Consider the following 14,496-nt stretch of genomic DNA (forward strand, 5'->3'; position numbering starts at 1 on the left):
AGTCTGTCAAGCTAATCAAGTTTGCAGATGACACCACCGTTATTGGGCTCATCTCGGACGGGGATGAGTCTGCCTACAGGAGGGAGGTTGAACGCCTGGTGTCCTGGTGCAGCCACAACAACCTGGTGCTGAATGCCCAGAAGACAGTGGAGATTATTGTGGACTTTAGGAAGCACACAGCCCCACTCCCCCCCATCATCCTGACTGACACCCCCATCACCTCTGTGGACTCATTCCGCTTCCTGGGTACCACCATCACCCAGGACCTGAAGTGGGAGCCCACCATCACCTCCGTCATCAAGAAAGCCCAGCAGAGGATGTACTTCCTGAGGCAGCTGAAGAAATTCAACCTGCCAACACGGACGATGATGCAGTTCTACACTGCTATCATCGAGTCCATCCTCACCTCCTCCATCACCGTGTGGTACGCTGGAGCCACTATCAGGGACAAACAGAGACTGCAGCGTGTTGTGCGCTCTGCTGAGAAGGTGATTGGCTGCAGACTCCCATCCCTGCAGGACCTGTACACCTCCAGGACATTGCGGCGTGCAGCTCGGATCTCAGCTGACCCTTCTCACCCTGGATACAGTCTGTTTGACCTGCTCCCCTCAGGCAGGAGGCTCCGGTCCATTCGCACCAGAACCTCTCGCCATAAGAACAGTTTCTTCCCCTCTGCTGTTGGACACATGAACAATAACCATATGACTGTCCCCGCCACTATCACATGACCCTACGCTGTGTCACTGCATCATTCCATGTTTGGCACTGATCACCACCTGCACTAATGTATATATCTTTCTACGTAGCACTCTTAATTCTTATTCTCATGTATATATCTCATGTATATCTCATGCACATATCTTTCTACGTAGCACTTTTAATTCTTATTCTTATTTTTATATCTTATGACACTATGTTTGCACTGAAGCACCGCAGCAATTTCCTAATGTTGTAAACCTGCTCAACATTTGGCAATAAACCCCTTTCTGATTCTGATTCTGATTCTGATCCTGTAATCTCTTACGAACTACCTCCAACACTTCAGTGACTGGAACATGAGTGAAGACAGATGTAACATCGTACAAGACCATGGTTTCATCTGCCTCCATAATGACATCGCTCACCTTCTCAACACAATCCAAGGTGTTCTGGATGCGGTGAGTTGATTATATAGACAATTGGTCTTAAAGGTGCACTCTGTTTATGTTCTTTGGTAAACCATACAGGACTTGGTATAGATTCCGCTGGGTATAGCCTGTGGTATGAGGTACGGTCAATAGCATTGTCTTGTTCTAACTGCTTCAGACAGTCTATCACCGTCTTCCTGTAACCACTTCCTGGGTCTCATTTCAGGGGCTCATAAGTATTTTTGTCACTGAGCAGTGACAAAATTTTTTCATCATAGCCTTTTTGGTTTAGCGACACAGAGCACCTACCCTTGCCTGCTGGAAGGATAATGATGTTGTTGTCATGACTAACTGATGGGATTGCCTTCCTCTTCTCCATGCTGATGTTGGATGCTGGGGGCTTTGCATTGCTGAGACAGGCTGAAACTTTCATCCATAGTTGCTCTGCTTCCACGTCTGCAATGTTGTTGTATCGAATTGCAGTTTCGGTGGCTGTGATCAGTTCCACTAGAGGGATTTGCCTCAGTGTCACAGCAAAATTCTATCCTTTTGCAAGGATGTTTTTATCTGTTTTGGTAAGCTGTCTGTGAGACAAGCTCTTCACCCACTTGTCCACATCCTCGGTGTGGCATCCTTCTCTCTTCTGGCCACTGAGGACACTCTCCGTATTTTGAGCTAACATTGTGAAACATTAATAACATTTTTATTTCACACTTTTTTCTTTTACTGCATACTGTTCATTCATAGTTTTGATGCCTTCAGTGAGAATTTATGAAAATAAAGAAAAAACATTAAATGTGAAGGTGTGTCCAAACTTTTGATTGGTCGTGTATCTGTGTGTGTGTGTGTGTGTGTGTGTGTGTGTGTGTGTGTGTGTGTGTGTGTTACTGCTGGAGTCTCTGAGACAGTATCGTCGGGAGGTTGACTCTCGACTAGGGCATCTGTATCCAGTAAAGGTCCTAAGGCTAGTCCCCCCCCCCATGCCAACCAAGCCTACCTCAGACAGGAGGTCATATAAGCTCGGATGTTGCTCGGCTTAAGAAGGTCTGCATCTGGTGTTGAGGACACACTGATGAGAAGTCAGTTACCGGAACAAGCAGGCATAAGTGGGCAAGAGATGAAAACAAGGCGCTAATGGATTGGTACAGTGCAAATATCCCAGCAGAAGGGGTTACATGAAAGGAAAGTTGTGGACCTATGGAATGTTTGATACCCAACACCCAGACTGATGGTGAAGCAACTAGTAGCGGCTGACCTGAAAGATAGGATCGTGGTGAAGATGGAAACCTGGACCCTCTGTGGCCAATTACCAAGACTGCATCAAGTACCATCTGAAGGTCTACTAAAAAATGTAAATGCAGCATTATGCATAATCCCTACAATTGACTACAAGAAAGCCTATGACTCAATGCCCCACACATGGATCCTGGAATGTCTAGAACCATACAAGGAACTCATTAGGAACTCAGTGGGGAATTAGTGAACAACAATAGAGGCCAACTTCAAGCCAATTGCACAAGTCACTTTTAAGTGCGGGATCTACCAAGGAGTTACCCTGTCCCCACTGCTGGTCTGCATAGGCCTGAACCCCCCACAGTGAGATCACTGACATGACTGACTATGGATACAGATTACGGAATGACACAATTATCACCCACCTCCTCTACTTGGATGACATCAAGCTGTAGTAGTAGAAATGTAGTTGGGTGGTAACAAAGAGAGGGAAGACTGTCAGAACTGAGGGGATCGCGCTAGCAGAATGCAACATTGCAGACACTGAGGATGGCTGCAATTACCTACAAATACATTGGTACATACAAAATACAAGTACATTGGTTCCCATTTGCTTAGAATCCACTTGAACAGAATCATGTATGCTGCTGGGATAATAAACTGGGATAAGGAGGAGATTGAAGCCATTGGCATCAAGCCAAGGAAGGTCATCACCATGCATAGAGGGATCAACCCCAAATCGAGGACCCTGAAACTGTACACTAAGCGAAAGGTACGAGGCCAAGGACTAGTGAGTGTCAGAACCACTGTCCAGGATGGGACAACAAACATCCATGGGTACATCAGAAATATGGCCACAGTCGACCGAAAGTGCTTAGTGATTATCTAATGAAGTAGAGACTGAAGAAGGTGGAGCAAGAGGAGGAACCATCATGCAAGGACAGGCCCCTACATGATATGTACCACCGGCAGATAGAGGAAGTGGCTGATACCCAGAAATCCTACCAGTGGCTGTACGCAGCTGAACTGAAAGACAGCACAGAGGCACTAATCATGGTAGCACAGGAGCAAGCTCTGAGCACAAGATCCATCGAGGTTGGGGTCTATCACACCAGGAAAGACCCCAGGTGCAGTCTGTGTGAAGATGCCTCTGAGACTGGATATGCCCCTTATAAATCTGGGCCATCATCATCTTCAGAGTTATGCTGTAACCCATATGATCATTGTTACTGTACATGCACAACAAAATTGTAGGTGCCTCACACCAACTCTGCCAGAATAAACTATAAATAGGACACAACAGGAATGAATGGCAAACAGGAGAAATACATAGAATCAAGCGGAATATATACAAAACAAGAGAAATATATGCAACAACAATAGAAAGGCACACAATAGAGAAGAAGTTGTAAAGTGCTTGGAAGCAGACTGTGGCTCGATAAGTTGGTTGGGTGTGAATAGGTGGGATGTGGGGAGGTTGGTGGATGTTTGTTTACTGTCCGAATGGCCCAGGGGAATAAGCTGTTTGTGAGACTGAAGTGTAGGACCTGATTGATGTGAGGCGCTGACCAGAGGGCTGGTGGTGGGTGGGGTACAAGGGGTCACTTGCGATTTCCCAGGCTAGTCGGACTAGAGGATTCATCTTGAATCTTCTTTCAGACCTAATGATTCCTGTATTCTCCTGCAGGTGAGAGGTCAGTGAAAGCAGCAGTACCAGTGGATGGAGATGATGTCCATGCAAAGTAAGTATTCTGTCACCATAGCACCCAGCTCTGGCCTAAGTTCATTGCGGTAGTAATAGCTGTGGGAGGAAAACAGGTGGTTCTTGGAAGAAGTATCTGCATCATTAGAAGAAAAAAGTAAAAGCAGTAGCAACATGAGTTGAAATAGGAGTAGTATCTGACACAAGCAACAGGGATAATTAACAGAAGCAGCACTAGTCGTAGTAGTTGATATAGTAAAAAATAGGTGCACTACAAGTAGCAATATGAGCACTGCACTTATTATTAGGACTAGCTGGTATACAGGTACAGGTAGGTATATTCATAGTAGCAGTGATTAGTAGTAGTAGTCTTGTAATAGTACAAGCAGTATATTGCTGCTTTTGTCATTCATTTATCTATAAATGAATGCCACTTCTTTAGTAAAAACCGTGGAATTATTAGGACTACCAGCAGCAAAAATCATAGTTACAATACTTACAAAACAAGCATTAATGGTAGCTGTAGTGGTAGCAATACCAGAATCATTTTAGTAGTTTAGTGCAAATAGCAGTATTTTCAACAGCAGAGGAAGTAGCAGCACTGGCATTAGTTGCTGAATAAGTAGCAGTAGTAGAAGGAACACTAGTGGTAGTACTGAGTGGTAGCATTTAGTATGAAGTTCAGTGTTTAATCCTAGCAGGAAACGTAGAAGTTATAATGAGATGTGGTAATTGCATTAGAAGTAGTATATACTCTAGCAATAACACCAGTACCATCTTTAACCCTCTCGAGGCAGGCGTTGCCGATTTGCAACAGTTAAAAACTAACAGCCTGATTACCCCACATACATATTTTATGAGTTTTTTTTACTCAGAAGTACCACTGCAGGACTTGGTTGTGCATTAGCAACAAAAAGTTTAATTTGAGCTTGAGAGGGTTAAAGGTAATGCTACCAATAAAAGGTTGTACTTGTCACAGAAAGATTTGAAGAATTGGTAGTAGTTTAGTAATAGTACTATTCCAAAAATGGTAGAATTAGCAGCACTACATGCAGTTAGACCATTCAGTGAGCTGTGTGAGGCTACTCACTGAAGAGTCTTAGTGCAGCTTGACCTCACCCAGGCTCTATGGCCAGCAGCCCACAAGCTCAAGCTGTGCCCAATAGAAATGGAAGAATGCAGCGACTGGGTTATTCTGTCAGAAACAAGACTTTTTTTTCTGAAGCAATGTTTGAAAAACATACTAACTAGTTATACAGAGGAAAGTTTTGCTAGACGATTGTTTAAGCCATTTAACTACCGATTCGTCTGGTTGTATACTTTGCATTCTTAAAACTGTTTACTTTTTCAACTTTTCAGAAAGTCCTAAAAGGCAGAAAGTCCTAAAAGCAAACTTCCTTGTTGAGTAAAAATGCGGATTGTGGTACAAAAGGTTGCATGTGCTGGTAATGGCATGAGAAAAATGTTGGAGTAAGGTAGGTAACATTAGCTATACCAGCTTCTAAAAACCCTTGAAAGTCAGACCTGTGTGCATCATAAACAATGACAACGAAAACAAAAAACTCTATAAAACATTTTTTGTTTTATTGTGTTAGGTCTGTGAGAAATTACTATAAGGAAAGGCTTGCACTGAGGTTAACCGCTAGGTCCAGACTTTCATTAGCTGCAGGTGTGCAACCAATGTACCACTTTACAATAGTTGCCGTAGATATTACTGGTTGCAGTAGATGTGTGTTGTTTTCTGCAGTGAGTGAGGCAGACAGCGTGGTGAAGGTGGCAGAGTGGCAGCAGACTTACTATGCCACAGACTCTGGCATCCAATCGGGAGCTACCACAGTGCAGGACGACGAGAGCAGCACTGAGTATAGTGGCAACAAGAAGTACACAAACAGTACTACAACCGGCACTGGCTCTGTACCTGTTAAGGCCACAGTGGGGGGAGGTGGAGACTCAGCATTCAGTGGAGTAGATAGCCCAACAGGTAAGACTTTCTGATCAAAATCATTTGATTTTCTTTTTTGTTTGTACTTTCTGTTTGCTTCCTTTAATAACAGCAGCTTTCGGTCTTTATTGATCTGCATTTTGTGGCTCTTTTTTGTGTCTGGTAACATCATATAATATATTGGTTCATCTTCTTTTTCATAAATGGAATTGAATGCAGGATTTGATTCACATGATTCAGTATCAAATACCACTGGACAGATCACAAGTAAACAAACAAACAAAAAAACAATTACTGCAGCTTTAATGATAATGAAAATGGTGAAATAGCAGCACACTGACATGCACAGGTTATTGTAAGCAGCTGCAGATAACAGCTTGTTTTCCATTTCCTGTGATTCATCTGTCTTCAATATGAAATAAATCTTCATGGTGCAAGATAATGCATCATGGTAAGTATGAAGAAACTTTGTGTTTTATCTTCATTTCACTCTGTTTTGCTCTGCTTCAGTCATCTGACAGTCAGGGGAAGAAATAAAAGTCTGCTACATTTTTTAAAAAGTTACGCATCGTCACACCTGTGCTGTTTGTAGACAGCTGGCCATTTCAAGCTCAGTTTGACATTGTGGTGCTTTGAAAATTCTATTCACATATGACATGTGAAGTAAAATGTCAAATGTAGACACAAGCTAGCTAAATAGAAAACTTAGCTGCAGGTTGTAAATGTACTTTTATTTCTCCACTGCATGCATGAAAGTTTAAAGTACATATCTAATAATTTAATTCATTTTAGGCTACTTTGCAGCCCCAGCAAATTCCATGAAAATCAGAAATAAATACTTGCAGTTACTTTGGATTGTGGTTGTCCTCTGTCGCTTCATTCAGGAGCACTGCCTGTTTCCTTTGACCACTTTTCACATAATCTAGAAAATGTTTAAAATAACACTACAGGTAATTGAACTTATACACTGGTTCATCTCTGCTTTCTTTCAGCATGCCACCAAAATCTTTGTTGTTAAAGTCATTTGGTGTGCTTTCATTTGGGTTTTAAAATCACACTAATTCAATTGAGTGTTTTCCCCCTTTCCTTTTCTTGAACACTGAACATGGCATGTTCATGGCACATGTAAACCAGCCCATCCTGCCCTCTGCATGTTTCAAACACACCTCCACCAACATACAGTCATTTGGGATTCAGGAGACTCACTAACTACATCTCATGATTCAAAAGCTCACATCCTCCTGTTTCTGTAATTCAAGGATGAAATTATTGTTTTACAATAATGTATATGTCTTTGTTTCATCCCAGCTGAATTCTTGCAGATACCTGTTATCAGATGTAAATCATTCATTTGAATTTACACAAAACTTGATATCCTTGGACAACAACCGGCTCACTAGACCAGACGGGTGTCTTTACTGCTTTATGGCACCTAACCTTTGGAATGGTCTGCCTAATCAAAAGAGATTAACTTAGAGATTTTTGACAAACTTCTATTACTTAAGTCTACGTAAATTTATATCATGCACAAGTATTCTTTCCTTGGGCCAACTTGCTGACTGACCTCACTAGCATGTTCTCTGTGCTTCTGTGTATGAAGCTGACAAAGTATTTGTGTTAAAAGTGGAACACAGTTATAACACAGGATTTTCAATTCTACATTGCTTTTTCAAAAATGTTAGCATTTATAAAGGAGAACACTAGAAGTTGAAAATATCTCTTTAAGGGAAAGGTAAAGATGATATTTTGTTGGGGGTTTTTTTTGTTTGTTTGTTTTTCTTCGCCTGTCCCGTTTGGTTCTTTTGCCATCAGAATTATTGCCAAAAGGCAAAGAAAGATGCCCAACAGATTTACTTTACCAAACGGACCATCCCAGCCTTGTCGTATTGGTCCAATTGATTCACCTTTTCTTTTATTGTCTATTTTATTTTATTTTCACTTGCTAACATGGGACAGACTTGACTGCAGAAAAGAAAAGGTAGAAAGAACGAGGGGAAGAAAAAACAATGATAAAGGGCAAAAAAACAAAAACCAACAACACAAACAGACAAAAAATCCATCTATCAATCACCTGGATCACCTCTTGAGAAAGAAAAAAGAGAAAACAAGCAGAAAAAGAGAGCAATAGAATAGAATAAACCTAACCCCTAACCCTAACCCGTGTGTACACCTGTGAGCATGGACGTGCTTGTTTTTAAAAGGTTCCTTCATGTAATGATCTGCTAGAGGGTGTGGGGGGGCCACAGCCCCGTCCTCCAGGGCATGAAGCGGGTATGGAGGAGATCCAGGCTCCAGACATCCCGAGACCCTCAGAGCACAAGAGACCAAGGAAGACTAACAGAGGGGCAGCCGCGCCACTGTCCCAGAAAGAGCTGAGGAGAGTCCCAGATGAGGGCTCACTCAGCAGCCGCGGAGCAGAAGCAGGGGGAGTTGCAGTGACGCGCCCGTGAGCTCCGCCGGCAGCCAGCTGTGCCTGAGTGACCGAGCCCCAGGCCGAGAGGCCGAGGGCACCCCACCCCCGAATTTTCCCAGGTGAACCCCAGGCTCCAGGCCCCGATAAGCAGCCACCAGGAGTGAGCCGGTGTGTACCTGGACGCCCATCCCTGGACACAAAAAACCACCAATGCAGGGTGGGTGTCTGCCACCGGCAGGGGGAGTGGTGGGGGTGGATAGGCCTCCATACCTTGGAGAGCCTGAGATGTCCCCAGAGTGGTGGCGTCTGATACTCGACCTGACATACAGGCACACACAGATACAAACATCCATTCCCACCCTCATGCTCTCATATGCACTTACTCCACACTCACCCAACATGGAGACAGACATAGAGAGACACTGTACACACAATCACACTCCCCAAGCGTACTCTATGAACCGGGTCTAGGTACCCTTGCCCTGGAGGGTGAAACTGCACCCAGACCCAGGTGGTGTTACCCTTTTCCCTGCGGTGGGGAGAAGCAGACCGCCCCGACTCCGCAGCAGCAGGGAGGCCCCACACTCCAGACCGCAGTCGGACGGCCAACTCCTCCTCCTAGCCCCCCCGCTCCAGCAGGCCGCAGAGAATGGGGGTGTGTGAAGACTCCAAACCTCCCTGCGCGCGCTCATATGTAGTGTTGATGCATGTGTGTTCTAAGGTGCATTTAAAACCCAGGAGGGCATGGAGCTACCTGCCAGAGAGCAGCAGGTAAGCACATAGCCCCTCCTGATAGCCCTCAATGTAATGGGGAGGGAAGGAAGGCAGGGGCAAGTGGCCCCTCCCTGGGGCCAGCTCCCCCGCTGACCCCAGTAGGCACCCCCATATCCTGCAACCCACCAGGGAAAGGGGGCCCAGGCCCATCCGGACCAGGGCCCAGTTCAGCAGCCCCGCCTGGCCCCACAGATTCCGGGCCCCAGCAGACCCCACCACAGAGAAAACTGCACCCACCCAGTCATCCACTCATCTCCCAGACAACACAAGATAATAGACACCCAGGCTGAGATCTTCCTCCACCTCTCCTATATCTCCCCCACCTGCAGAGTGAGTTCCTGGAGAGAGGAGACCTCCTGCAAGATGTAACAGCCTCCCCCACCAGTTGAAGAGCCCCCCCAGGTGGCTCGATGCACTGGCGGCACCCTGCGCCAGGGCTGGGCCTCCATACACCCACCTGCCCAAAACCCCGGCAACACACCAACCAGGACCCAAGCCCCCAAGGCTCAGCCAGGGCCCCAGCCCAGAGACGGTGCACCCCCAGAACCCCACGCCCCCCCCGGATCCACCCAGGGGCAGCAAGGCTACCAGGTCAGTAACCCACGTCCATCAGCACAGACCCTCCCCTAGCCCCGCTGCACGCAACCACGAGGAAACCGTCACCTAAGAGCCAACAGAGCCCTTAACAGGCCATGACTGCAACCCCGGGTTGAGCCCTCCAAGGAAGATGCCTCCGGGGAACCCCCCGACGCCCCAAGCCTGTCCCTACCCCCACACCAATCACAACAGTGAAGGTGGGACCAAACTATGACCCCCCACCCCCACTAGGTGATGGAGCTGATCAAAGGAGCCCAGAGCAATTGATCTGATGTGGTGGCAGAGGCTGTATCAAGACTAATGTAATCTAATAGATAATTTCTATATTGGTTAGAATTAAGATTATTTTTATTTTTCCAGTTCATGAGGACTGTTTTCTTGGCTATGCATAGGGCAGTGAAAACCATATGGGCTATATTCTTTTCTGTAGTGACATTATCTAAGCTGCCCAACAAACACACTAAGGGGAAGTTGGAATGTTACATTTCAGACACTTTGATAAGTCTTCACATATCTTGACATATCTGTCAGTGCGCCCCAGGGCAGCTGTGGCTACAATGTAGCTTGCCATCGCCAGTGTGTGAATGGGTGAATGACTGAATGTAGTGTGAAGCACTTTGGGGTCCTTAGGGACTAGAAAAGCGCTATACAAATGCAGGCCATTTACCATTTACCGTATCTCACGCCAAAACTTGTGAACTGGTGGACAGAACCAAAGAGCGTGGATATAATTGTCCGGTGAATTGGTTTGGCAGTGTGAGCAGTTGTTGGTAGACGTAAAGCCCATCTTGAACATCCGATGACCTGTATAGTGCACTCTATGTAGTATTTTGTATTGAATTAATTGAAAACTGGGATTTCTGATTAGATGAAAGGTTTTTAAGCAAATCTGAGACCAGAAGTTTAGGTCTAAGTTAACTGATAAATCCGCTTCCCCATTTTGCAATAGGGAGTGATATTGATTCATCTGTTTTAGAAAGCATTCTGTATATTTTGGATAGTAATTTGGGGTTTTTAAGAGTAAGAAATTGAACCACACTTGGTGGTGTTTGTAGTTCAACGTGACCCGGTTTAAATTTCTTTTTTACTATGGATTTAATTTGTTGATATTCTAAAAATCTTTTCTTGTTGATCCCATATTGTGTAACTAGTCCGTCAAATGAAACAAATTCTGTTCCTTCTAATATATGTTCTAAATATTTGATTCCTTTACCACTCCAATCTGAAAAGTTTATCATATTATTGTTTTGTAATATGTCAGGGTTGTTCCAGATAGGTGTACGTTTGCATGGGATTAATGAAGACTCCGTCAATTTTAGAAACTCCCACCATGCTGTCAGAGAAGAGCTGATGCTGACGCTTTTGAAGCATTCATGTTGTTGGATGTTTGAGCTGATAAATGGTAGATCTGAAATCTCTAGATTATTGCAAAGTGCTTGTTCTACATCTAGCCAAGGTTCATCTAAGAGGGTATGTTTTAGCCATCCTGAGATAAACTGAAGCCTGTTGGCTAAGAAGTAGTGCTGAAAGTTAGGCAGTTCTAGTCCTCCTTTATCCTTGGTCTTTTGTAGTGTTTTTAAGCTTATACAGTGGGGCAAAAAAGTATTTAGTCAGCCACCGATTGTGCAAGTTCCCCCACCTAAAATGATGACAGAGGTCAGTAAATTGCACCAGAGGTACACTTCAACTGTGAGAGACAGAATGTGAAAAATAAATCCATGAATCCACATGGTAGGATTTGTAAAGAATTTATTCGTAAATCAGGGTGGAAAATAAGTATTTGGTCAATAACAAAAATACAACTCAATACTTTGTAACATAACCTTTGTTGGCAATAACAGAGGTCAAACGTTTACTATAGGTCTTTACCAGGTTTGCACACACAGTAGCTGGTATTTTGGCCCATTCCTCCATGCAGATCTTCTCGAGAGCAGTGATGTTTTGGGGCTGTCGCCGAGCAACACGGACTTTCAACTCCCGCCACAGATTTTCTATGGGGTTGAGGTCTGGAGACTGGCTAGGCCACTCCAGGACTTTCAAATGCTTCTTACGGAGCCACTCCTTTGTTGCCCGGGCGGTGTGTTTTGGATCATTGTCATGTTGGAAGACCCAGCCTCGTTTCATCTTCAAAGTTCTCACTGATGGAAGGAGGTTTTGGCTCAAAATCTCACGATACATTCATTCTGTCCTTAACACGGATCAGTCGTCCTGTCCCCTTGGCAGAGAAACAGCCCCATAGCATGATGTTTCCACCCCCATGCTTCACAGTAGGTATGGTGTTCTTGGGATGCAACTCAGTATTCTTCTTCCTCCAAACACGACGAGTTGAGTTTATACCAAAAAGTTCTACTTTGGTTTCATCTGACCACATGACATTCTCCCAATCCTCTGCTGTATCATCCATGTGCTCTCTGGCAAACTTCAGACGGGCCTGGACATGCACTGGCTTCAGCAGCAGAACACGTCTGGCACTGCGGGATTTGATTCCCTGCCGTTGTAGTGTGTTACTGATGGTGACCTTTGTTACTTTGGTCCCAGCTCTCTGCAGGTCATTCACCAGGTCCCCCCGTGTGGTTCTGGGATCTTTGCTCACCGTTCTCATGATCATTTTGACCCCACGGGATGAGATCTTGCGTGGAGCCCCAGATCGAGGGAGATTATCAGTGGTCTTGTATGTCTTCCATTTTCTGATGATTGCTCCCACAGTTGATTTTTTCACACCAAGCTGCTTGCCTATTGTAGATTCACTCTTCCCAGTCTGGTGCAGGTCTACAATACTTTTCCTGGTGTCCTTCGAAAGCTCTTTGGTCTTGGCCATGGCGGAGTTTGGAGTCTGACTGTTTGAGGCTGTGGACAGGTGTCTTTTATACAGATGATGAGTTCAAACAGGTGCCATTCATACAGGTAATAAGTGGGGGACAGAAAAGCTTCTTACAGAAGACGTTACAGGTCTGTGAGGGCCAGAGATTTTCCATGTTTGAGGTGACCAAATACTTATTTTCCACCCTGATTTACGAATAAATTCTTTACAAATCCTACCATGTGGATTCATGGATTTATTTTTCACATTCTGTCTCTCACAGTTGAAGTGTACCTCTGGTGCAAATTACTGACCTCTGTCATCATTTTAGGTGGGGGAACTTGCACAATCGGTGGCTGACTAAATACTTTTTTGCCCCACTGTATCTATGGTCGGAAGGGTAAGATGGCGCTGGCACGGCTGGCAGCCTTAACCCAATTTCCCTCGGGATGAATAAAGTATGATCAATCAATCAATCAATCAATTAAATCTCCAGTTTTTACATGGTGTAGTATTATTCTTGTGTATTAGTTTTAAAGATACAGGAGCATGATCGCTGACTAGTGATGGGTTGGTCCTCACATACAAGGGCTTAAATAATCAGGCCCCATCTTATCTTAATGACCTTGTAGTACCATATCACCCTATTAGAGCACTTCGCTCTCACATCTGCAGGCCTACTTGTTGTTCCTAGAGTATTTAAAAGTAGGATGGGAGGCAGAGCCTTCAGTTTTCAGGCCCCTCTTCTGTGGAACAGCTTCCAGTTTGGATTCAGGAGACACTGGAAGCTGGTTCCTAATCTTAAAAAAACATTTTAAGATTAGGCTTCAAACTTTCCTTTTTGCTAAAGCATATAGTTAGGGCTGGTGACCCTGAATCCTCCCTTAGTTATGCTGCAATAGGTGTAGGCTGCTAGGGGATTCCCATGATGCACTGGGTGTTTCTTCTTCAGTCATTCCTTTTCACTCACTGTGTGTGTAAATTATTAGTTCTTATTCATCTCTGGCTCGCTTCCACAGCGTGTCTTTATCCTGTCATCCTCCCAACCGGTCACGGCAGATGGCTGCCCCTGCCTTAACCTGCTTGAGGTACTTACAATGAATGGCATTGCTTGCAGTAACACTGTAAAGAATCTTGGAATAATTTTTGACCAGGAAATATCCTTCAGTTTGGATATTAAACAAATATGTGGGACTGCTTTCTTGCAATTACACAGTATATCTAAAATTAAAAATATCATGTCTCAGAGTGATGCTGACAAACTAGTTAATGTATTTATTACTTTATTGCTAGGCTGAACTACTGTAATTCATTATTATCGGGTTGTTCTTAAAGCTTATTCTGAGTTTGACTCCACTATTTGGCTGGGGGAGTTCTGTGTGTCGTGTGCATGCTATTCCCAAGTCTGTCTCTCCAGGTCACAGTCCAAAAGACATGCAGTTAGGAGGGCTAGGTTATTTGGTAATTCTAAAATTGCTCATAGGTGTGAATGTAAGTGCAAATGGTTGTCTGTCTCTCTGAATTTGCACTGCAAACAGACAGGATGTATCCTGCCTCTGCCCTATGGTAGCTGGGATGGGCTCCCAGTCCATGTAGGCTCGTAAAGTTGTAATTTTCAAAGTAGTGACTGATTACTAGGTAGGCAGAACACTATGCTACCATGCACTGTGCAATAACCTATATATATATATATATATTACGGTGCAACGATACACAAAATCACGGTTCGGTTCGGTTCGATACTTTGGTGTCACGGTTCGATATTTTTTTCGATACAAAATAAAATGTTCATGCCTTTTTAATTTGTCATTTATTAAAATTATAAATATATATTTTAACTCAAAGTACAGTTTTTAAATTAACCCTAACCCTTGTGCGTGTTTTTATTTGACAGCGAATGCGCACCTG

General features: G+C 44.3%; 1 protein-coding gene across 2 annotated transcripts in view; it reads left to right on the top strand.

The window, feature by feature from the left end:
• The window catches only part of jupb (junction plakoglobin b), a 116,706-nt gene that overhangs the window by 49,353 nt on the left and 52,857 nt on the right, over positions 1-14,496 (top strand). For both annotated transcript variants that reach the window (XM_040005011.1, XM_040005009.1), the window contains exons 3-4: positions 4,048-4,102; positions 5,810-6,043. In XM_040005011.1, the coding sequence (XP_039860945.1) occupies positions 4,081-4,102; positions 5,810-6,043 (256 nt within the window). In that variant the 5' untranslated portion in view covers positions 4,048-4,080. The remainder of the gene's footprint in view (positions 1-4,047; positions 4,103-5,809; positions 6,044-14,496) is intronic.

Source organism: Simochromis diagramma, unplaced genomic scaffold (assembly GCF_900408965.1).
Source record: "Simochromis diagramma unplaced genomic scaffold, fSimDia1.1 OVJJ01000494.1, whole genome shotgun sequence".
Lineage (NCBI taxonomy): Eukaryota > Metazoa > Chordata > Actinopteri > Cichliformes > Cichlidae > Simochromis > Simochromis diagramma.